The sequence below is a fragment of the Pseudonaja textilis genome, chromosome 2 (assembly GCF_049901715.1).
Source record: "Pseudonaja textilis isolate UNSWEBS1 chromosome 2, rPseTex1.2, whole genome shotgun sequence".
In the NCBI taxonomy this organism is placed as follows: domain Eukaryota; kingdom Metazoa; phylum Chordata; class Lepidosauria; order Squamata; family Elapidae; genus Pseudonaja; species Pseudonaja textilis.
In genome coordinates this window covers 54,500,821-54,526,256 of record NC_141991.1, presented here as the reverse complement: position 1 = coordinate 54,526,256, position 25,436 = coordinate 54,500,821, and the positions used below count along the sequence as shown (strand labels likewise).

The window sequence follows — 25,436 nt, the reverse complement described above, 5'->3', positions numbered from 1 at the left end:
TTTAACCTGGAACCGCAGTTCTCCACCTTGCTCGATCCTCCCCGTGGACGAGCCCGTGGTAGGCCTGGCTTCCCACTCTACTCCCAGCGACTCACTCGAGGCTCTCCAGCCCGAGGACAAACGAGCTGAACTGGCCCTGTGCCGCGCTCACCTCTCTGACGCCTGGGCAGTCAGGGCTTCCATTGCCGCGTCTTTTTTCACCAGGTCTTCCATCAAGTGGCTCCAGCAGCTCAAGCAGCATGTTCCCGCAGCCAATCTCAGGGCGCACCAGGACATTGCCAAGATCCTGGCCGCGGCCGAGTTTTCGTCAGACGCCACCTTCCAGGCGGCAAAGTTTTCCACCAGGGCCATCTCGTCCCAGGTCACCGCCCGCCGTCTACTCTGGCTCCGCCACTGGCAAGCGGACGTTAAAAACAAGGCTAAGCTAGCATCAGCCCCCATCTCTGGGGGGAAGCTATTTGGACCGGTTCTCGACCCATTCCTGGCCGAGACCCGGAACAAGCGCAAGTACCTCCCTTCCCTTTCTAGGAGGTCTGACTTCAGAGGTTCCTCTCCCTCTCCTCGCCAGGGTTCTTCCCGTTCCTCCTCCTTTTCCAGATACTACCGATCCTCTCCCTACAGATCTCCCTACCGATCGGAGCCGGATGGGTCCGGAGGTAACTCTTCCAGGAAGCCCTCCCGGGGATCCGGGAGAGGCTCGTTCCGTCGTTCCCGATAATGCAGTCGTCCCCAGGCGCTTGCCTTTAAAAAAAAAAAAAAAAAGAGAGAGAGGAAGGAGTGCGAGAAGGCCAATCTCTACTCCGACCTTTAACCCCTGCTTGCAACAGGCTCCTACCCCAGGAGCACTCTTGTCCTCTTCACCCTGCCCTGGGCAACTGGTCGGCAACACATCTACCCCCATCCAATGCTAGCTGGGGTTTCTCCTTGCGCTCCCGGTCCTCACACAGATCTCTAGCCTTCACTACTACTTTTATCCCTAGACAAGGCGGCCCTCGGCCAGCTGGGTCCTTGAGCAAAGTCGTCCGCCTCGCCGTTGGGCGGAACCGAATCTGGCTCCCCCCAGGACAGGCCGCTGTTTGGGAACTCGCTACGTCCAGGCAATTGGTTCCCCGGGTCATGGAGGTAGTCCATTGCCGTGTTCCCCCGGTCTCTAGTTTTAGGGCTCCTCTGCGTCTCCCCTCCACCTCTCTGTCCTAGGGTTCTCCCAGGGGAATTCCCAACACGGGTCGATCTTCCCAGTCTCTTGAATCACGGTTCCAGTACACATCTGTTGGCCTCCTTGGCGGGACTGCCTTCTGGACAGCTCCGCCTCCTCTTTAGGCCCCCTTGTTGAGACATTCCAATCTCCAGGGGGTTCTCCTGTTGGGCATGCCTTCCAGCGGGTCATCAGGGTTCCAGGAGAGATTCTATACCAGACGGGGGCCCACCCGCAGGACTAGCCAAGCTTTGGTATGTCCCAACCTGGACGCTCGAGACAGCTCTATGGAAAAGGGGCGTTGGTTCTTACCTGATACGCTTCTTTTCATGGAGCTGTCGAGAGCGTCCAGCCCCACCCGTAGGCCGTCTGGTGGGAAACCTTGCTGTTCGACCGAGCAATCTAATATATTTTTTTCCTGAGTGTGATGAGAACAGGACCTTCCTTCTCGTCTGCGCAAAAACCTGGGGAGCGCCCGAGGACCATGTGATGGTGAGGGGCGTTCCTCAATTTCAAGCTCAGCCTGTGAGAGCCGAGACTGGAGCTCCTCCCAACCTGGACGCTCTCGACAGCTCCATGAAAAGAAGCGTATCAGGTAAGAACCAACGCCCCTTTCACTCTAAAGGTGAAATCTGTCTTTGATATCATACAGCAGATAGATCTGGGTGTTCCAACCAACTTTCAGTTTGGAAACCTTTTATATTCACAAACTACTGTATTTATTCAGCCTTATTTTCCCACCACACCGTAGAAACTTTGCTTTGGCTTGTTTCAGTGTCTTACTACTAGATGGAAATTTAGACTCCATACACTGAAAGATACTGTCACTGCAATTAGAATGAACCAGGGACTCTTGCATACATTTTCTGCTGTCCTTTCTACACCAATTTATGTGGAGACGTGTCTTTGCTGTCTAACTACATCTATTACAAGATTATGTATATGCACCTACATCTATACAGCAATAATAAAACAAGATAAAGTTTCTGCGGTTTACGTATTATTTATGATACTTTTGCACTTCTCAGTTTTTCCAAGCAGGTGGTACTGGCTCTAATTTGCTATAACTGCCAAAGGACTATGTCAATTCTTCCTTACATCTAACAACTAAGGTTCTTTGCTTTTTTTCTTTCTGGGTTCTACATTTAACTCTTTCAATGTTTACCTATTCCAGGCTCATCACCACCCTTACCCCCTTTAGTGGATAATTTTCTGTATTCTAGACTTAAGACAAACAGTTTGCTTTGAGGTCATTTCTTCACCAAGAGCTCTCCTTGTGCCAATTAGCAGCCTGCTCTTTAAGATTATCCAGAAGCTTCAGCTCGTGCAGAATGCAGTGGTGTGCACAGTTATTCTATTGTTCTCCAAGAATTGTATACATTGCACCTCTGCTCCACAAGTTGCATTGGTTTTCCATGTGCTTGGTGAGTCATAGTGGCGCAGTGGTTAGAATGCAGTACTGCAGGCTACTTCTGCTGACTGCTGACTTCCAGTAGTTTGGCAGTTTGATCTCACATGCTCAGGGTTGACTTAGCCTTCCATCCTTCTGAGGTTGGTAAAATGAGGATCCAGATTGTTGGGAGCAATATGCTGACTTTGCAAACTGCTTAGAAAGGACTTAAAGAGGGCTGTAAAGCACTGTGAAGTGGTATATAAGTCTAAGTGCTATTGCTGTTGCTTCCAGATCCAATTCAAGCTGCTGGCTATTACCTTTAAAGTCATACATGGCATGGGACCAAGTTATTTCTGGTCTGCTTCTCCCAGTTATATCCACCCATTCTAGCCAAAATGGCATGTTATGAATCCTATTAGCCAGGGAGTTTTATTGAGTAGGACCTAGGAGTAAATTGTTTTTCTGCTGTGGCTCCACACTTTGGGAAAGCCTTCCTCAAAGGTAAACACTAAGGGAATCTCAACCTATTTCATTGTATGCATGTTGTGCATTGATAATAAAGGTTTATTATGTATTATTAAGTCTGAGACCAACCCGGTTGGTCTTCCAGAAGACCCTCAAAAAATAGTTTTGTTAACTGGCCTGAATCCCATGATAGACAGGAACCTGCTAAAAGGGTTACATAATACTCTTTGTTTCAGATGCTTTTTTTTCTATTTTGGTTGTTTTCATCTTTTAAATATAGTTTTGGTTGTATTTTTGATTGGTTTCTATCTATTTGGATTGTTTTATTGTCTATGCCATCCAAAGTCCTTATGTGAGATGAGCAGCTATATAAATATAATTAATTGTGACATTTTCTGTCAGTTTGTTGTCTGCTGTCCTGAAAAGCCACTCATCTCCATGCAAAAAGTTGTAGATAGATGGGATTTTGCATTTATTTGGAACTTGTTGACTTCGTATTTATTTATTGTTTTTTTAAATTTGCACACTGATCCGATAATGGATAGATTGCATAATTATTAAAACAAAAATAAACAATATAAAGATTACAATTAAAAAAATATTAATAAAGCAGCCCAGATGTAATATCGGGATTCAGGGGAAGTCATGGCAGTGTAAAGACATCTGTATGAAAGTGGAGTCAATTAACTGCAGCTAAAATTGTATTTGCTAAGAATTGGAAAAACGAAAAAATACCTATGCAGGAGGAAATTATTAAGAAAATCATGGACTGTGCCGAAATGAGTAAATTGACATTTGAAATTAGAGAACAAAAAGATTAAACAATTTAATATGATATGGGATTTATTTTATCAATGGTTAGATAAAAAGACATGGTAAAGAAATAGATTATCAAGCTTCACAATAAAGTTAATAGATTGATATAGAATACAATATAAAATATATAACCATTGGATTAATGTATAAGATTAAATCATAATGAAATTTAGAATCTCGTATAGAATGATGGAAAAATAGTTTAGTCAAATGAATGATTAATAATTGATATTACATAAGCACAAGTTAGATTGGTAAGGTGAGAATTTATACAACTTGTGAGTAATGGTAAAAAAAAAGGATAGCACAAAAGATTGTAACCAACTGACACACTGCATGTATATAATTGAAAGTTTTATGCTTTTATGTTTTATGCTTTTATGTTTTGTCTGTATGTTTGTTGTAAAAAAAAAACTTTACAAAAAGGAAAGAAAGTGGAGTCAATGACTGTGGCAAAGACCAAAATAATTTACTAAAGTAGTGGCCAGGGTACACTAGTTCTTTAGAACCTGTCTGAATAAGAGGAGGGACAATCTCCCATATGTCCTTTGGAGGGCTGCTCCTTGTGAGAAGACTGCAGGGCAGGGGTCTTTCCCAGCTTTGAGCAGACGTGGGCTGCTATGGGTTCGCCTGGGTTCAGGCAGACCAGTTGCTAATGTTATGGTTGGTTCAGCAACCCAAATCCCACCCTGGCTGGCCCCGTCCATGTTCTGACCCAAACCTGGTTCCAAGAGAGCAAACACAAGACAAAGGCAGCAGCACAACCTTTCAGTGTTTCATCTATGAATCCTGTTTCTTCACAGATAAAAGGCTGCTTCCAACTAATTAGCTCCGACAAGAGTGAGTCTTGCCAGTTTTTTGCAAGGCTGCCAAAAGCAACAGATAAGAAATATTTTATAACACAAGAGTCTTCAAATACCAACTTAAGATACTACAATGTCCATGAGGCTGGATTTTCAAAACATTTTTGCCTCCTGCAAAGAACGTTCACTTCCCAGCTGGCTTTTATCTTCTTGAAGGAGGGGCCATTACCTTGCAGCCTTACTCCTGAGTCGCCTATGCTATTGCAGCTGCTTTTTCCTATGAGCAATCCTGCGCGCACACATACTTGGCACAGGCTCCTCGGGAACCTCTTCATCGCTGCTGGCATTTTTTTCCTTCCAAGAGGCTTGAGGAAAGCTTCCAGAATCTGGGGAGGGTGAAAATGCCACCCACCATGGTGCAGGAGGCTGACTAGGCCACCCCCACCATGGCCACCCAGCAACTGGGCAGAGAACCCATTGCTGAAACTTTTGAAGCCCACCCCTGGATTTCAGCACTTTCAACCACAAGGGGAATTTTTTAAAGGGCACTACATTTGCAAGCCTCACTTTTTAATCACTTTTGGAAATTTCCTATTAGCTATCTTATCCAAGTGTAGGTTGTGTTCTGGAATTATCTGTTTTATTGTATTTTTTGAATTGTGTGTAAATGTATCTATTTGCCTGAATGCCAAGCTTCCAGGAATTCCCTGGTCTTTTTTGAATATAACTTGGTCTAGGATGGTCACGTTTCTCAGTTAAAATTAATATTGTGACATTGAGTGTTTATCATGTCTTCTGATTGATTAATGTTCATGGATGCGCTCTGCTAGTCTTCTGCACATTTGGCTGTTATATAATGGCTGTTAAGAATCTTATATATCTTATATTGTAGATGATTTCTTTCTTTTTCTTGTGCTCCTGCATCCTTTGGTTTACTTAAGATGTTTTGAAGGGCTTTCATTGTAATAATCTGGATGTTTCTGAGATGTTTTTGATGTATGGCAGTATTGTTTTCATAGCTTTCATATATAAAATCAATAAAATTTAGCAAACACAGAACACAATAAATAAAAAGTGTGTAAGCTAAAACAGAAAGAACAGCAGCTTATACAGACGCTTGAAATAGCTGTTCCCTTTAAGTCAGTTTGCCTTTACTCTGGAAATTTCTGTCATTTTTTTTCTGAGATTGAGGGAAAGATGTTACATCATTTCACATTTAGATCATCAGATTATACTTCTCATTTTGAAATGAAAAAGATAGAGGGATCTTGAACTCAAGGTGCTAAAATTATTTTGTGTGGGTTTTTTTTTATAAAATAATGCTGAGGCTTGTTGCCGTTTTAAGATTTGATTTAGTACGTTTCTTATTTTAAATATAGCTTAATTTCTTTCTTGGTAGATCAAATACATGTTTCTTAGTCACATATTTGCATTTTTCCTAATGTATTTTTTTTTCATTTTTCCCCCAGCAGGATAACAATCCATTCCCACATGTTAACAGTTAATGATAACTATAAGCAATGTATTACAATCCTATAATCCCATTTTTGTAGACATGTTACAAGCTAATGTTGCCAAGGAGATAACTTTAAAACATTCCTGGTAAATAATTTGGATGATGTGGGTTTGACATTTCTGAAAATCTGACAGTAATAAGATTTGTTGCCAAAGGAAACAGCTTTTTTTATCACACTTGCATTGCAAATAATACTATGCCAGTCAGTGTAGAAATGTGCCTTCATTGCTGCAAACAAATTTTCTTCTAGTTATTCTGAGCTGAGTGCTGAAAACTAACTCCTGCTTAAAATAATTCAATAGCTGATGAGCTATTAAAGATGTTCTTGAAGTGTCAGAGACTCTTACCTATTTCATTATTAGCCCTTATCAAATGACTGGTGTAGATAGAAATCAGAGGAGGGTTAGTGGAAATGGATTTAACCTGTCATATGCATTTATACCTCATATCTATAAAATGGAGTATGCATTCCAAGTATGGTTATTTTTGGGGGTGGTCTCTTTTAGAATGAGGAAACCAGAAGTCACTGCCTCTTGCTTTCTTAACCATTAAACTAAACTGGCATGTTGATAGAAGCTGTTCATTTACCAGTGCTTTCAAATGTGTGACAAGCTTTCTAACTCTTACTGCTATAAATTCTTCATTGTCTAGTTGATTAGGCTATACTCCCAAATGTTCTGTTCTGGAGCTTCTCCTGAGAGTCATAGTCATGCAGAGACTTGGAGTGGCTGTTTCTGGTAGAGTAAGGGAGATAACCTTGACAGAGATATGCATGATTCTGTTACTATTTATAAATAGACTTAGCTTGCTATTGAATTGATTTATTGGTTTGCTTTACATAGTGGGGTTGACATCAAACTTATGTCACTAGCAATCAATACCATCACTATGACCCCAATTCTCATGTGAATTAAAGAAGTATCACACAAGTCTTTTGTGCATTCTTTCTCTTGTTTGGACTTAAGCCACATTTTCCCCCCTTGTAGGTTTGTTAAATGATTTGGCAGGTCATGTTCCTTACTTTCTACAATTTCACAACCCTCTTAAGTGTTTTCAGCATTCACACACATATCTAATAGATTTCACAAGTCTACTGTGCTGAGTGTGAGCTGAAGTTGTTTTTATATAGAGGAAAGAGGTCAGAAAAAGAGAGAACGCTGGTCTACATATTTCTCTTCCCAAATTATGTTCATGAGAATAATCTGAGCTGGTCTGTCTTGCATTAACCTCCTCAGGGTAATTATTAGGTTATAGGATTAGTTTTGTCATACCTGGAGAAAAACATGGATTTCCAGAAATAATCTTTTAAAGCAGCAGATAGTTTTTTTCTTCAATGTTTATAGAAAAGCCAAAGAGCAATTAACAGCAAAATTGTATTTTATGTCAAACTTTTAGCAAAAGCAAAAATATTTAAATATTACAAATTGAAGAGAAATAAGAAGAAAAAATTTGATATTTCAAGGCATTAAAAATGCAGTGGGACAATAAAATGTCTCTGTTTTTATGATAAACAAACTCTTTATTTGTCATGAATATACAAATCATTCAGTTGATAAAAAAACAAATGATAGAGAATCTTATTTTTTGATCTTTCCTTTCCACCACTATAGAACTAGCTTGAAGGTTGAGCATTACAGCTGTTATTGAGCCAGCCTATAGCATCTGGTTTGCACATGTATTTCCAGGAATATATACGTTGCTAGCATTCAGCTTAAGGGGTGAATGCACCTGGGGTGAGCTTGGCAGGTATGGAAGATGCAGAGTAGTCAGGTCTCTCATCCTTTTTCCTTGGGTTCCAGCAATAATCTTAATGGGGTGGTAACACATAGAGTGCTGTGTCCCACTGCCTGCAATTAATAGATGACAATGGTCATCCTTTGCCTGCAATAGATGACAATGTGTTTCCAAATAACCACAAAGTTCATCAGTTCTATGTCTGAATCTGAACACTTGACTATTTTTGTTACTATTGAATTCATTTTCAATTACTAATATAAATGAAGCCATCAGTGGCCTATTTTTTTCCTATTCACATCGATCATTACATGCAGATAATGAGATACAGGCAACTTAAGCATACCATTTCTATTCTGACTGAAGATTAATTGCATTCACTTTTTAGATTGTACTGTTTTTATTTTAAGAAATGAAACGGCTGTTTAACTTCAAGAAATTAGATTTTGATTTCTAAAATTGGGATTGAGAGTGGGGAAGACGCTTACATTCTCTTCAGTTTTTTCCTACCACCAAATGTATTTATGTTTGGGCCCTTTTGACCCATTCAGATTCACACAACTGTTTTCTCACCACCACAACTGTCCATAATGCTGTTGGCTTAAACAGAATAACAGAGTTTGAAAGGACTGTGGATGTCTTTTTTTCTAATTCCTTTCTCTGGCAAGAAACCCTATACCAGAGGTCTCCAACCTTGGCAACTTTAAGACTTGTGCACTTCAGATCCCAGAAGTCCTCAGCCACAAGTCTTAAAGTTGCCAAGGTTGGAGACTCCTGCGCTATACCATTTCAGACAAATAGTTGCTAACCACCTCAGCTTTGCTGTGTTTGCGTTTTATGATGAAGAAAGAAAGCTGGCGAAGGAGGAAGATTTAGAATGGCTTCTAGAATTATTTCTGGTCTCTTGAAAATAGCTCTGATTGGGAGGGGAAGCAGGATGGGGCTTAGAAGGAAGAGCAAGTGAAATGCTGTGCTGTGGCCTGTTTATAGTACCTCTCTCATATGGCTGCATGGGGAGAATTTTTTCAGGATTTTTTCCTCACAGCCTCTAGCCTAGCCAGATTAAGTCCGTTTTCAACACAACTTTCCCTTTTGTTCTCTCCCCATGCCACATTTTATTCAACTGTAATTGGTTTTCAAAGCATTTTCCTGTTGAAGGACAGATGGGCAGACAGAGAGAAACTTGGATCTCTTCCTATCATTTCTTTCCAACATTCCCTTGGCTGGGAAAGAATAAAGCAAGCTTGGACCGCCATAAATACAGTAGAGAAGGATGGGAGAGGACTTGAAGTGACAGGGGAGTCCCAGGGATAGGTAGGGAGGATGGATTAGGTAATAATTCCTACCAGAACTACGTGCCTTGCCCTGCATCCTGGAGCAGGTACTGCAAACATGTTCTCATGTGTTTTCTTGGGATTAAAAACTGAGCTGATTTTCATTGGCTCGGCTTTCATTGAGTTCTCAAAGTACCACAATATTGTTAGGAACATGCAGGATGGTGCAGCCCTTGTGTGACAACCTTCCCATATGGCCTTATACAAGCAGTTGGACATTCATCAACTCTTGGCGTAAGTTTAGCAAATATTTATTTCACAAGTGGGTTTTCTAAAAAAATTAATAGGCTGTCCTGCAGGTTCTGCTGTGGGTTTTGCAAGAGCTTCAAGTCTTGACAATGTTTGGAGAGAGAGAAAAGCATATCAGTTAAAGCTCTGAGCAAGTTAGATCCTACAGAGAAAAATTATAAAATAGTTATACCAGTTCCATTCCATTTCTACTTTCTACTTTGTTCTACTGTTGCTCTCTTCTTACTCTGTCCCATAAATGTTAAAGGCTCCCATGTATGCGTCTCTTATAAAATCTAGATCTAACGCACAAGAACTAAAACCAAGAGTTGCAAGTGAGATTCTATTCTCCACGGTCACCAATGGACCCAGCAGCCACAAAGGCACAGAATGCCATGTTTAAATGAGAGGTGATGGGGCTGTTGGAGGCGTTTCAGTTTCCATAGTCAAGAAAATGGATAGATCTTAGAGAAAATTCAGAATGCCATCTGCATTATTTCCCTTTTATTTCTACTTTAAGTGGAACTGTTAATTGGTGTTTTTTTCCACCAGCAGCAATATAGATAATATATAATATTTTCCTTTGGATAACATGAGCTTTATTTCTTCTTTACCTTTTAAGTGCAGTCAGTTTTAATGGGAGCATAGAATCTTCTTTTAAAGAAAAAACCATTCAGGACTTTAAAGTTATAAAACAGAAACACCGTACGTCCCTGTCTGGTAAACACTCAGCATTAACAAAAATTGATGGGAGCAAATCACCTTCGGACAGAAAGGAAAGAGCGTCTACAGGTGAGTGTGTCATAGAGATTCATGCAACTCTGTACATTTTCTAGGCAACAAATGCCATTGGAAGTTTTTTTTCTTTCCAGATGAATATATTTACGATTGCAATTTTAAATGACATAGAAATCTATTCAAGGTAATATATTAGCAAGATAATAGTGAATGTTAACCAGTATTAAATGACAAATTTGTAGGTGATATGTGGAAGGCAAGTAATTTAATATACAGGTAATCCTTAATTTAGGACTGCAATTGAGCCTAAAATTTCTCTTGCTAACCAATTCAGTTATTAAATGAGTTTCGCCCCATTTTACGATCTTTTCTGCCACAGTTGGTTAAATAAATCACTGCAGGTATTAAGTTAATAACAATGGTTGTTAAGTGAATCTGGCTTCCCCATTGACTTTTCTTAGAAGGTTGCAAAAGTGATCATGTGACCCTGGCACACTGCAACCGTCATAAATATGAGTCAGTTACCGAGCATCTGAATTTTGATCTCATGGATGTAGGAATGGTCGTAAGTGTGAAAAATGGTCATAAGTTACTTCTTTCAATGCCCTTGTAACTGCTAATGGCCACTAAATGAATAGTTGTAAGTTGAAGACTACCTATGCAGTGTATTGACAAACCAACATTGCTGACTTTACTCAGAGAAACATGGTGGGTAAATCTTCCAAAATATATATTTGGAGTCGGGGTTAGAATCCTTTAGTTTGATTTTCTTTCACTTAAGGATCTGAGCTCTACAGAGCCATAAAATATCTCCACCACTTTTATCTCCACCTCCACTAAATGCATTACATGTGACTCATTCAAAAGTTCGATTCTGTTTACACCATGTGAGATTGATCTCCCAAAGGCATGTGGGCTAGTGTCCTAAGCCACATTTTTAGGAAAAAGATACCAGGTAAGGATATCTCCTTGAGAGTTAGTGGCTGCAGCCCTTCGCAAAACTACTAAATCAAAGCAGGACGTAAACTGGAATGCGTAATACTTCTCAGTTCAGTTTCCTGATGTATTTCAACTTTTTGAAATATTTCTTTATTCTGGAATTGCTTACCGTTCTGTAAATAGTTGAAGTTCTATTGCTTAATCTACTCAAGTGTACTGTTTGGTTGAGAGCACATTTCTGCATCCTTCAGTATGGGTAGCAAATAGCTATCAAGAGTTTCATGAAGTAAATTCTGTGATGCTCTGTTTTTTTAAGCACTGAAAACAATCCAATCTGGCTCAGTCAACTGAAAACAATATTTGACAAGGTTAGATTAAGATAAAATCTGAATTAAGAATGAGCAAATGAAAAATAAGGAAAGCCAATGTATTGTACTCTCACGTGTCCAGAGTTCCTTATAATTGAGCTGTAATACTTAACAATAACTTTACAGTTTTGCAGTATTGTGCCATAGATAATGTATGAATGAACTGCTGCTCAGAATTTATTAAGACACATCAAGGACTTCCTGATTTCATTCTGTATGCACCATTTTTAACGTACCTGCAGGGCTGCATAGATATACGTATGTCCATCATGTTCTTTCCTTTCAAGACATGCAGCATTATGCAGAGCTGAGAAGAGAAGTAAGACATAGTGAGGCAGTGTGTCAAGGAAGATTCTCAGTCATCCAGGTAGTGTGGTCAGGAAATTGAATGATGGCAACTGGACTCAAACCCAAAAGAAAAGTCCAGTTGTCACGATTGAACTTCCAGTTTGTGAGGCAATGAAATTGAAGCTCAATATAATAATCACCTTTCTGTCTTTACAAATCAATTTTATCCAAATTATAAATTAATTTCTATAATTTTCCAGCTTTTCTTCACTCAGAGAAGCGGAGACCATCACAAAAAAGTAATATTTTAAGTGAGAAGAAAGCAAAGCAAGCCGCTCAGAGAACAGCTGATAAAGAAGCAGCTGCCCTGGCAGCCCAGGCAAGGAAGTTTGGAATAGCTGCTTTGCAGCTGGACCTTGTCCCTCTTCTAGCAGGTATTATTCTCTCCAGAGATGGGTGACAGGGAAAATGGGAATACGATGAAGGAATATCAGGGAGGGAGATAAATACTTGCAGGATGATAGGCATAGCATTGTGATCCAAGTCCACCCTCCTGTACATATCAGGGACAAAAAAAGTGCCAGGGCTTGAGTTGCATGGCCTATCCCTGCACCTGGTGCAGATACAGATTAACTGAATTGGAAGGGACGTTGCAGGTCATCTAGTCCAACCCCCCACCCAAGTGGGAGACCCTACACCATTTTTGACAGGTGGCAGTCCAGCCTCTTTTTGAAAGCCTCCAATGATGGATCTCCCGCAACTTCCGAGGGCAAGCTGTTCCATTGGTTGATTGTTTTCATGGTCAGAAAATTGCTCCTTATTTCCAGGTTGAATCTCTCCTTGTTCAGTTTCCATCCATTATTCCTTGTCTGGCCTTCAGGTGCTTTGGAAAATAGCTTGACCCATTCCTCTCTGGCAGCTCCTCAAATGTTGGAACAATGCTATCATGTCTCCCCTGGTCCTTTTCTTCACTACACTAGCCATGCCCAGTTCCTGTAACTCTTCATTGTATGTTTTAGCCTCCAGTCCCCTAATCATCCTGGTTGCTCTTCTCTGCATTCTTTCTAGAATCTCAACATCTTTTTTATAGTGTGTGAATCTGAGTGTTCTGATCTTTGACAGTTTAGTGATTTGGAAGCAGTCTAAATTGAAAATGTGGACAGACCAGTTTACGGTAGAACTTTTCAGCTTTGTCTCCTTTTTAAAATTCCTCAGTAACAAAAGAGTATTATTAGCCTGGTCATTTCCATTTAATTTTTAGGCAATCAGCAAAACCTAGGTGATATGGAAGCGTGTTATCTAAGCTTATCTCATGGTTGTTCCACAACCATTTTAATTGTTTTAATTTTTTGCAGTCTTCCAAGCAAACTGAATTAATTTTTTTTGCAAGAATCCACACTCTGTGTATCCAAGGCTCTTTCAAAATAAACAATTCTATATCTATATTATTCCATATATATGGAATGTAATTTAACAACGCATTTATTTACTTGAATCTTTATTTTCTTGCAAGTGTTCACCATAGTAATATCTAACTCAGTGATGGCTAACCTTTTAGTCGTGTGCCGAAAGTGCGTGCGTACATGTGCACCCATAATGCAATGTGCATGCAACGCTCTCCCTGCACATGCGCGCTCGACCCCCCTCCATGCCCCCCGTGTCTTTAATTATGATTTAATCACCATAAAATATAAATATATCTTTTACATATACATAGCTCCTTGTTACCAATTGGCACATTAGATGAATTCCAGTTGTATTCTTGGACTAGCCATATTGTTATGTAGTTCTTAGAAAATATGTTTTAATATTCATCTTTGATAAGAAGGCCACTAAGAATCATTGTCCCAGCTATGCTGTATATATTACTTGATTGGTCCCAAAGAAAGCTTTTGACTGAAAATCTTTGAATTCAGTAATCTATTGCTTCATATGCTTCCCCGCTTCCTCTTTTATTATTTCCTATATATTGGTGCTTTCTAAGCAACTTGAACTAGCTGCATCAGAATTTGCATCTCTTTATTTTCTGCTTCTTGGCATTTCCTAAGTAGTAAAAGTGAGAGCTGGTGAGGTCCACTTATATTTTCAGCAGCAACAAGAATGTCTTGCTGCATTAGTATCAGCCATTCAATCAGCCCCAGCAGGTGGCTGTACTTGGTGGCTAAACAGGGCTGGCCCCAGTTAATAATTGGTTGGGGGAATTCTTAGGAATGACAGGATAGAGAAGGTCTGGTGGGAAAAACATCCGGGAAGCAAACAGAGACAATACATTTTAGTGTTTTTGCAAAAAAAAATGTACATGGTCTCATCCATAAAGACAGCAAGGATCAGGCTCAACATAACAGATTTTACGTTTTTTAACCTGAACAGTTATAAATAATTCAGATCCTTCTCTTCATCTGCAGGTGAATACTATACAGCCAGTCGATGGGAAGATAATTCCCCCAAACTTAATGAAGCATACTTAGGTTTTGCTATAGACAAACCTATTATGAGTGAGAAACACAAACGTGACTTGAACCCAATGATTATTAAGATTAAGTCTGCAAAATGTTTACCAAATACTCCTGTTCCAGTTGAAGAGTTGCAGGTAATCCTTTATGGTTCTATATAGTGATAATAGAGGGCATTCTGGAGTACAACAATACATTTTAAAGTGTCTTTTATTTCTGGAATATATAAACATCCTGAAATGAAAGGTAGAAAACTTTATTTTTTGTAATGCATGGAGATTCACTTGGCCTCCTTTATTCTCTTGGAGGGGGGGACCTTGACTATGGCTTTTGTAATATAGGGACCACTGTTGAAGGCCATTTTTCATTTGATTGTTTTTCAGTCTGATTTAAAGAGCTTTGAATGAAGCATCCTTAACTTTTTTTAAATCAAACCAGCAAATGATTATTTCATCCTCCTCTCCTCTCTGTCCTGGCTCTCGTTCTTCAGATCATTTATGAATCTTCATGAACCTTCAATTCTTCCTTCTATATTTTTTCACTAAAAGCTATTTCAATTCTTTCTAATACTGCCATTATTATTGTTTTGTTTCCACTCTATATCCTACTCTGTACTTGACCTAGGGTGTGGAGAGGACTTCTCATTCCCCAATCTTCTCATATCCTGTATGTATAATTCATGCTGCAGTGTGAGGGGTCCTTAATGCTCTCTGAGCTTAGTAGTTTTATTGACATTTGTTTCATTGCCCAAACTAGGTAACTTCATCACTGCTAATGATGTTTTTTTTATAAACTAAACTTCAGGATTAGCAATGATCTGGTTACCTAGTTTGGGTAATGAAACATCTTCTAGAAAACAAGCTCAGGGAGTACCAAGGACCCCTCATTTCAACCATGAACTACAAATACTCTCCTTTATTGGTACTACTCCGGTGTGTTCACACTCATTCCTAAGTTATGGATCTACTGTATATCTTACAGAGATTCATAGTCATCTAGGTCATGGTTGTGCCAAAGGTGCTTTTTCAGGAGGAAACTGGACTTTCTTGTTTTTCCTTTGAAGATGTTTTACTTCTCATCCAAGAAGCTTCTTCAGCTCTGACTGGATGGTGGGGAATGGAAGGATTTATACTCCTTGCAGACAGCTGGTCATTTGCATCCTCTTAGAGAGTCATTGAGGCACTTGGAGAAACATGATGGCTCTTGCAACTGGCTGACACCAATCATCCATTATATTGGGGGATGTCCTGAATTTTAAATGCTGTAGAATTTCCTTCTGTTTGCCCTTCACAATTTAGATCTAGATTCTAGAGTGAATAGAATTCTGTTTTTGCATTGTAGTTCTGATAATTCTCAGTCTTTTGTTCCAATTGTTTTTTAAAGAGCCTTGTTGCTGATGGGATAACAATTTCTCTCCCATTTACTTGCTTAATAGTCTGTTGCTTGTGCTGTCTTCCAAACTATTTATAACCATTCATCTCTAATTATTCCCTCCACTAAAACAGATAAGTCCCTGAAGTTAAGAACAAAATATTCTCTTAAATCATTGCTCCCTTAGTTCATTATGAATTTATTCTTCTACTTCCCGACATTAATGATGTCAGGATCCTTTCATTCCATTTAAGAATAGCTAGCATCACACCTGAATCAGATGAAAAAGAAAACAAAAGTATATTGTTAGCATACTAGTGACATCCCATTTCAGTCCCCAGTCTGATCTGGGTTTCATAAATAAATACTATTAGTGTGTTAGACAAGACAGAAACTTGTGACTTAAGCGCTTACCTTAATATTCTATCACCATGTGTCATGCCTAGGTCTCAGATAAGAGTCCAGAGAAGCTACTCTGGTTGAACCAGTTGAATGCCAACATCAGGAGACATTGAGCCAGGAATCTCTTGAGGCTGATCAAACAAAGGCACAATCAGAATAGCTATGTTTATGTACAGCTTCTAAGCACTTGAAGGACTTGCAGAGGAAATCATAGCAAAGATGTTCAGTCAGGCTCCTTGCCAATCAAGGCCATATATGCTTTAAACACAGCTGGCTTCAGCCTTATTTAAGAGGCAGCTTTGACTTATGTTTCCTTGTTGGAAACAGTGGTCTGATTTCCTGTATTTGGCCATGCCTTCTGTTCTGTAAGAAACCTAAAACTTCCATCCTTGGACAGGCTGATCTTGCTTGGCTCTCTCAGTTTTGAATTTTTGACTATTCTTCTGCATATTTCTGTGGAAAGTGAAACTACCTTATCTTCAGAGACTCATTTATGTACCTTTGATTATCTGTTCATATTCAAGTAAATTGCTTATGCTTTACCTAGCAACTGTGTATGTGTGTTTGAAACCTGAAGCAGGAGATTACTTTCAGAAATGGATGTAGTTGTGATATTAGTTTAGGGAAACCTTGCTTAGGTGTGTGTACTTGGACTGTTCTTCCTCCAGCCTTCCCTTTTAGACCATAAGTGTTTTTTTTCTACTTTAGTTTCTTTGATGTTTTCTTTTTGATTGTCTTTTTGATTTTAGTTATTACTTTGAAGTTATTTTATTAGGTGTTTGGAATACATTTGTATACTTAATACATTTAGAATCAAGAAGTCATATTTATACTGAACATTTATACTGTTATTGTCTTTTATAGAGAACTTGCCTTCCTGTTTACTGCAAATACACTTTCTACAAAATGTGTCCTCATTATACACAAGGCCGAAATCATGGAACTGATGTCTTCTTTAAAGATATCAATGTGATTCTCGTAGGAGCATTAGACCCTGGAGAATTCAATGAATACCTAAGAGGCCCACCTTTAGAAATTGAAGTTCACGACAGAGATAAGAAAATGGAAGATCTCAAGATGACACCATCTTTGTTTGGAGAGGAACCAGAAGACAGCAAGCTAAGTGACATAAGCACTGTCACTTCGAGATACATGGTCCAGAATACCATTACAGCCAAAGAAAATATTCACAGTCCATATGGAATAGCGAAAATCAACTTGAACGATTTACTGCTAGGTGAAAAAACCTTGAATTTCTGTGCACCAATTCACAGCTGCTCAATTCAAGATACATCTCTATCCTATGGGCAAAATACCAGTCCAGGGGCTAAAAAAACAGATGACTCTCAAGTTGTTCAACTTTCAATTGGGCATTACATAAATGCAGAATCATATCTTAAAGTGAGAGTTGAAATAAGTGTACCATTGGGTCCTCCAGAGGAAGAAGATGCTGCTGCTGCATATTGTCCATATGGCTGTATCATTTATCTTTTTGATTATAATAATACATCATTATTATATTATTTGATGCAACAGATTACAGAAATTAATTCAGAGGCTTTCCTACTTGATTCCTATCCCATAGATACAACTCAAAAATCTCTTCACACTTTGAAATTGAATCAGAAACTTTCCTTAGAAGAGATTTCTCGGCTAAATATTATTACTGGGTTTCACATAATCGATGGGTCCATTCACCTTCTTATCCTGGAAGGTTTCAGAAATAAAGCAATTAAGAGGATGTGGAATAAAAAAATTGATAGGTAATCAATACCATTTTACTATTAAAACCAGTTTTTTCTGTAGTTATCTTTCTGAAGGCAGTTTACAAGATTTCACATCCTAACATAGTAACAGTGATAAAATTCAGAAGTGATGCCAAGAGCCTCTGATTCTTCAAATGCTCACCCTGTGAACATTTCATAGGTGACCAATCCATAGATTTGTACTAGATTGTGGCTCGAATGTATCCTGATCTTTTCAAAAAATAATTGTGCATACTGAACCAGTATGTTGGAATGAAATCTGTGCCTGAACATGAAAAAAGAAAGAAAGAATGGTGCTGTAGAAATTGATAGCTTTCTATATTTTGTCTGCTCATATGGGTACAAGAGACAGGAATTTTGAACAAATGCAGGAGGAATTGATGATTGAGGATACTGTTACCTTTATATTTACTCTGACATTTGAAATTCTATCTATCACCATCTCTTGTCTTTCAATCATGCATCTAATTCTTGAGTTATTTGTATATTTTGAATAGCAGTGTTTAGTAGTGGTTATTTCTCCATTTTGTATGATAGGAATCCAAATCATGTTTTCTTAAGAATGGGGGGAATTCATAAATCTCAATGAATCTTAGGGACAAACTCAATAAGATTTTATTGTACAGAGTTTGCAATTGTATCCATTGCTCCTTGAAAGCAAATGTATAAGCATCAAGGGACCGGATGTATTTCAGAATTCAGATATGGGTTGGAGGGTGGGTGGATAGGGAGCCCATAGTTCTTTCCCTCCCTCCCCATAGCTTCAGTCTAAATTGACACCCTTCAGGGAGTTGGGATCATCTGCCAGAATACTCAGCTGTTTGGGAGGAACAAGAGTCCTATAAAGCTGTAGTACCATCTATTATACCTTGGATGAAAACTTTCATGTTGCAGTTACTATACTTCTATTAATTAGGGAAATACTTTATTTTACCATTAGACATCTATATATTTCAACTATTCTTTTGACACTGAGTTTGTACATTTACAGCACACAGCATTTCTCTGCTAATTCTCAAAAGCAAAAGCCTCAAAGCATGTGGATGTTAGTTTAACTTGCTTACTTGTAACTTGGTGAGGAATGATGGCTCAGTGATTAAAGACACTGAGGTTGTCAGTTGGAAAGCTGATAGCCCAAGTTTGAGACGTGAATGTCGTACAATGAGGTGAGCTGCCTCAGCTCCTGCTAACCTAGCATTTCAAAAGTCTGCAAAAGTGAGTAGATAAATGGGTATTCTGTGCACTTGGGTGTATAGTCATGTTGGCCATATGACCAAAGAAGTGTCTTTGGACAATGTTGGCTCCCATGGCTAAGAAACAGAGTTGAGTACCGTCCCCTAGAGTCAGACCCAAGGAACGGGAGAAATCTATTTCTTTACCTTTACTTGCACAAGCAGTTTGATCCCAGCTACCCAGAACGGGCAGAAAATGGGTTGCACAGAGGCTGAAAACGGGTCACACAGACGCCCAAAACTGGATATGGAGGCCGAAAATGGCGCATATGGAGGCGGCAATAGGCTATGGCAATCCCTGCAGCCTGAAACAGCTGATCGTCGGGAGGCTGATCCAACTGACAATCAGCCGCTTAGGCTAATCAGGCTGTGCTGAAGCTGAAACAGGCTCTTTGCTGTTTGCTGCAAGGAGGAAAATTGCTGGGAGGCAGAGGCAATCCCCCCCCCCCTGTTTTCCTCCCCAAAAGCTAGGTGCATCTTATACTTGGAGTGTCTTATACTCCGAAAAATACAGGAATCATAGTTCAGTTGCATAGTCCGGAGAAGGATAAATGTATCTTTAGTATGCATCACCGTCAAAGGCAAAGGCAAACAGACCAGCTTTTGCTGCACTGATACATTAGAATTTGACAGTACAAGACGGAATTAAGCCACAAGGGAAAAGGCTAGCTTTCTTCTACTTTGAGTAAGATGTTATTGTGCAGGGCCAGGAAATATTGTGATGATCCTCAGTGCTGAAATATTTATTTAACTGGGATATTGTCAGCTCTTTAAGGTTGCCCAAACTAGTAAACTAAAGTCATGCATACTAGTACAATACTACTTTTATAAAAGGTTACAGTAAAAGGACCCGGTAAGTCTGAATGTAGGTTCCCACTCCCTCCCTTTATCTTCATGGGGAAACTAGGGAAGATAAAGTCTTAAGAGGCTTTCTCAAAAATTACATTTATGCACTCAAGTTTCCTTTGTCTGACTTTTGTTTTGATTGCAGCTCTTCGTCCTCTCCCTCCAGGTTATTCCTATGCCTATTACTATTTTAAAAACCAACAGAATGTTTCACAACATGTATGTAGCTTAACAGGACGCAATATTTAGCACTGACTATACTTGAATGTATTAAAGTGACCGGAGCCGTCCTGTTTTCATTCACATCAAAGGGAATGTTTTTTTAAGCCCAGAGCTTCATATTATACCTGATTTTTGATGCACACCTTTTGTTTTATACATACATCCATACACACATACATACAGTTGTAGTATATCAGAATTAATCAGCCTTATCGGAAGTGCAACGATAGGAGTAGAGCCTATTTGCTATATTTGTAGAGTTAAAATGCATTTCATTCCAACATAACATTAGTGCAGTTACGAGGAAGAAAGCTGTGTTGAGGGCTTTATTTATAGTCTCGCCTTGATTTCTGCAGCATGCTAAATATGCTGAGTTTGGCAGTAGCTAGATGTTAATTATTGCAGCAATCCTTTGCAAGCAAAGATCCAGGTTTGCATGTGAATGGCATGCCTGAAGCAGCTGGAAGGGTTCCTAATTCTAAGTTGGCTTCAGTTTCCCCAGCTCAACATCCGGTAATTTTTATTATATAGATTCACCTCAAATGAAGAGAAATGTACATTTCAGATGAGTAAACCATCGTTGGTGCAGTTTTTACTTAGTTATGTTCTTTAAAAATACTGTGATTTATTCTGCTGGAATTTGTTTTTTCAGGAATGCCATTTGTGTCTTGTTGCTTTATACACAAGATTAGTTTTAGTGGAAACATTGTAGAAAACTGATATACAGTACAGAGATTTATTACTTATTTTACAGGATTTGTACCTCTGTTTTAAAAGTCAAATTCAACAGAAGAAATGAGGGATTTATAAGTTAATATAGTCCAATTTCCTATCTTACAGGTTGCATGAAACGGAACATGGGAGATTACAGATATTCTATAATTCACACTTGTCTTTTCACAAGCGGCTGTATATAGATCTTGAAGCTATCCTGCTTCATATCCGACTCTGCAAGCCACTTTCAAGCCTCATGAAGCAGCCTTTGATATATATCAGGGACATGGTTCCTCAGCCGTGCTTTGAAGCTCTTTCCAGGTTAGATTTTGGCATACGAGTTATGGGGATTTGGAAGTTCAGTATGGTAAGGATTTATCTTGTGGCTGGTGTGGGAGTCTAGCTGGGCTCGTATTTTATGGCCTCCATGGCAGCCGTGGGTCTGTCCCAAGTAGTCTCAGCCTGATCCAGGTGAATGTAAGTGGGTCTTGTTTTGTCTCTGAATGATCATTCATTACTTTGAACACATGATCTGATCCTTCCCTGGTCCAGATGAGATTTGTTGCTACCTGGAACTTTCTATAGGAGACCTGATTAGGACACCAATACTCACCTGGAAAGAGTGGAGCACGAGTTCTGCAAGGGGTTTGACACGTTGAAAAGAAAATGGTGGACAATATATTTAATATAAATATTTAATATCAACTTTCCATAACGCAACTGGTGAAGTTCTAAGCTTACCTGCAAAGACATCAGATTGAGGAAGGATAGTAGTTAATAGACATAGTAGTTAATCTATTATATATCCAGGGGTGGGATTCTACCAGTTCGCACCTATTCGCTGGAACCAGTTGTTAACTTTCTAAGCAGTTTTGAGAACCAGTTGTTAGAAATTATTGGCCTAATCATGGAAGGATGGCAGGAAGGAAACATTCTGGTGTTGCTTACAGAACTGCCTCTCCCTTTACCCTTATTACATTCTTGGCAGGACTAGACTTCCTGTCTCAGGAACTTCTCTGGAGTTTTTTTCCCTTCCTTTGCTGGTACTTTGCTTGTGTGGAGTGACCATTCAAAGTTACAATGGCACAGAAAAAAGTGACTTATGACCATTTTTCACACTCACGACTTGCAGCATCCCCACAGTTATGAGAGGCCAGGTGAGGAGATGCGTGCCTCAATGTGAGTGATGTTGAGTTGGCCACGCCCAGCCAATAACATGACCACCAAGCCACGCCCACCAACTTAGCCACGCCCACAGAACTGGTTGTTAAAAAATTTGAATCCCATCCCTGCATATATCCATTGTCAGTTTGTTTGGTTTCACTGTTCTGATTGTTTGTCCAAAGTAAACTTGCTATGTGATTTATTTATTAAAAAGAATGCAATCTGGATTTTAATAGTACTGCTAAGGCAAAAAATTTAAAACAGTAGTAAAGTTAAAATCAAATTAATAGCTCCCTTATTTAAATTACAACACTGATCTTCAGTTGTTCGTTTTCTTTCTTCACACTGTAGACTTGATTTCATCTGCCACAGTAAGAAGTTAAGGGAAGTGGTCCATTACAATCTCTTGCCTTCATCAGAAATGATTACAACGTTGAGTCAGGAATTTGGAGTTCCCTTGACTAAAGCTGACATGTATGTAAGGGAGCCCCCAGAGGTCTTGGAAACAAACAATAAAATGGAAAAGCATTCAAGCATGAGACAGTATGGGTATTCTCATTTGGATAACTACAATAAGAAGTATGTACTGAGAAAAAAGGAACAAGAAAGTCAGGCACCACATAACTATATCCAGGTGGGTGAAGTGCAACAGTGAAAATTGCCTTGCAGAAAGAATTGGCAACTTGTACAGATTTTATTAAGGTGAATTTTTGGTGATGCTGAGTAGGGATGATCACCAAATGCCAGCTTCTGTTATGCAGATTCCTTGTTGTTTTAATACGTACAGCTGTACATACAGGTAGTTCTCAACTTAAAATCATTTCTTTAATGACCTTTAATGATGTTTGAGTGATGCTGAAAAGAAGGGACTTACAATCGGTCTTCACTCAGCTGTTGCAGTGTGCCCGTGGTCATGTGATTAAAATTCAGATACTTGGCAACTGGCATGTATTTATGATGATTACAGCATCCTGGTGAACACTATTTTTGACCTTCCACGGGAATATCTGACAAGCTAAATCAGTGGGGAAGACAGATTCCCTTAATGTGCTTAGAAAAAAAAAATTGTAAAATTGGGAATCACTCACCCAGGAATTGCATCTCTTAATGACAGCAGTTCCAGGCTCAGTTGTGACTGTAAGTTGAGTGCTACTACTTTTAGCACTGCTTCTAGGCTGTAAGTCTAGACTGCTTCCTTAAGCGTGCAGATTAGAGCCCATGAAACAGTAATGTATCCATTACACAGAACTTAGATAAATCTGTATTCAATCTTAATGGATTTTGGAATAATTTAGTGAATTATTTCTGTATTCAGTGATTCTCTTCTTGTGAGCTAAAACTAGTGCAGGCATCAACCACATCATCCTATTTGGTCAGACATTCAGAGGGTTATTGTCATGCCCCTGTCGGAATCTGATTCACAGGGGGAAGCTGAGCAGCTGACAGGGAGTGGGAGTGTGGCTTATTTGGCTGTGGAAGAAACTGGGGAAGGGCAAAGGCCAGCTGGGCAGAGCAGGGGTGAGGTAGAGCAGGGGAGAGGGAATTCAGAGGAAGACCCAGGCCCACCCCCTCTTCATCCTAGGGCATGCAGGGAGGAATGGAGAAGGGAGCAACGTGAGTTGCGTGACTTATGGGGGAGGAAAGGGCCCTGATTCCCTTCATCAGCTGCAGCTGGGAACACCGTGTTTAAAAAGGGAAGTGCACATAGCAAAGTTGTTGGGAGCAAATCGTGAATTATCTGGTATCGTCAAGGCTTGTCTGGGTTCCTGGCGTCTTCCCAACTGTGTGTGTTTTGCTGGGCTTTCAAGTCTGCAATTCCTTTTCCTGCCCTGTCAAGTTAATTACTGCAGCATGGTTTGTGTGGATTTTTATTTGCAGTTTGTATGTACTTTGTTTTCGGACTGTATTTCCTCCACTTAAAGACTGTTCTTGGGACAGTTTTTTCTCCAGCCGAAGGTAACCTGGACATTGGGGGCAAAGTTGGAGGTACTAAAGGGAAAATTCTTACTTATTTGACTGTGTTGCCTTTGTGCCCCGCCCCAGGGTCATCACAGTTATTTTTCTACAGGCAGTCCTTGATGTGCAACTATTCATTTAGTGGCCATTCAAAGTTATAACAGCACTGAAATGTGAGTTATGACCATTTTTCATAAGTGTGAATGATCACAGGATCAACATTCGAATGCTTGGCAACCCACTCATATTTATGACCGTTGCATAGTCCTGGGGTCATGTGATCATCTTTTTTGACCTGACAAGCAAAGTCAATGAGAAAGATAGATTCACCTTAACAGATTCACTTAAAGTCTTACTAACTTAAGAACTGTAGTGGTTTACTTAACAACTGTGGCAAGAAAGGTCATAAAATGGGGCAAGAAATTTCACTTAGTAACATAAATTTGTGGTTGTAAGTCGAAGACTACCTGTAATTGAAGGGTAAACTACTGATATTTTTGTTTGTTATGGAAGCAATTGCATCCTGAAAATAGTATTTTCTCAGAAAACAAGTCTGAGGTTTTGTGTTTAGCCTAATTATGTTAGGCCTGATGATTCATAAGATGCCAGCTTAAAAGAGAGAAGCACTTTCCATCGCTTAGGCACGCATAGTTGTCTTATAAGGCAGCGGCCCCCAACCTTTCCACCTTGGCGGCTTAGCCTGGTGTGAAGAGGGATGTGTGAAAGGCAAGTGCCTTTGCACATGACCCCTGCTTGCCCATCACTTGCGTGGCCAGGTTTCAAATAGGCTGCGTCCCAGTAGTGGGCTGCGTCCGAGGGGTTGGGGACCCCTGTTATAAAGTACTATCCAACTATTGCAAATGTTTGAAGAATTGCTTTTAGGACCGTTTGTGATTTTTATTTTAACTTAGCCATTTACTTCTAACATGATATCACAACTAACGTCATTACAACTGAATTGCTATCTTAACTAAAAGTGATTGGCTGCTAGCAGCTAACAAGACATCGTTCATTCACAAATAGAATTGGGCTTCTACTTTTCAGTTACCTGCCTTTAATGTTGCCTTTAAGATAGCATCTTAGGAAGTCCTCTTTCAGAAAGTTGGCTTAATTTTAATTTACTATTTTAAAGCTTAATTGAAATGTGCTCTGTATTTGCCAGCCTAATTATTGACATTTTCCAGAGTAGTTAATATATTTTGGGTGGGAGACGTAGGATAGGGAAAGGAATGCATTCAAAGCTAGTATAATTTTACATGTTTATATATCTTTCAGACTAATATTGAATATGTGAACTTCCTCAATGAAATACTTGAAAGAGAAATCCCGAGAACTATCAGAGCTTTCCCTTTTGGTGAAAATGCTATCTTTAACTATAGTTCTCAGACTTTAAATTCAGCTGAAATTGCAAAGAAGCTACTTCAACAAGAAATGGCGAAGGCAAGGAAACAAGATTTGTCTTTTATTCACTTATTTTATGTTTTTTCCCAAGA

The 25,436-nt window shown here is 39.4% G+C and overlaps 1 protein-coding gene across 1 annotated transcript in view; it reads left to right on the top strand.

The window, feature by feature from the left end:
• The window catches only part of CFAP92 (cilia and flagella associated protein 92 (putative)), a 62,173-nt gene that overhangs the window by 20,526 nt on the left and 16,211 nt on the right, over positions 1–25,436 (top strand). The window contains exons 9-15 of the mRNA XM_087923912.1: positions 10,107–10,276; positions 12,078–12,251; positions 14,223–14,407; positions 16,908–17,806; positions 20,950–21,144; positions 22,339–22,621; positions 25,219–25,383. Of these exons, the coding sequence (XP_087780038.1) occupies positions 10,107–10,276; positions 12,078–12,251; positions 14,223–14,407; positions 16,908–17,806; positions 20,950–21,144; positions 22,339–22,621; positions 25,219–25,383 (2,071 nt within the window). The remainder of the gene's footprint in view (positions 1–10,106; positions 10,277–12,077; positions 12,252–14,222; positions 14,408–16,907; positions 17,807–20,949; positions 21,145–22,338; positions 22,622–25,218; positions 25,384–25,436) is intronic.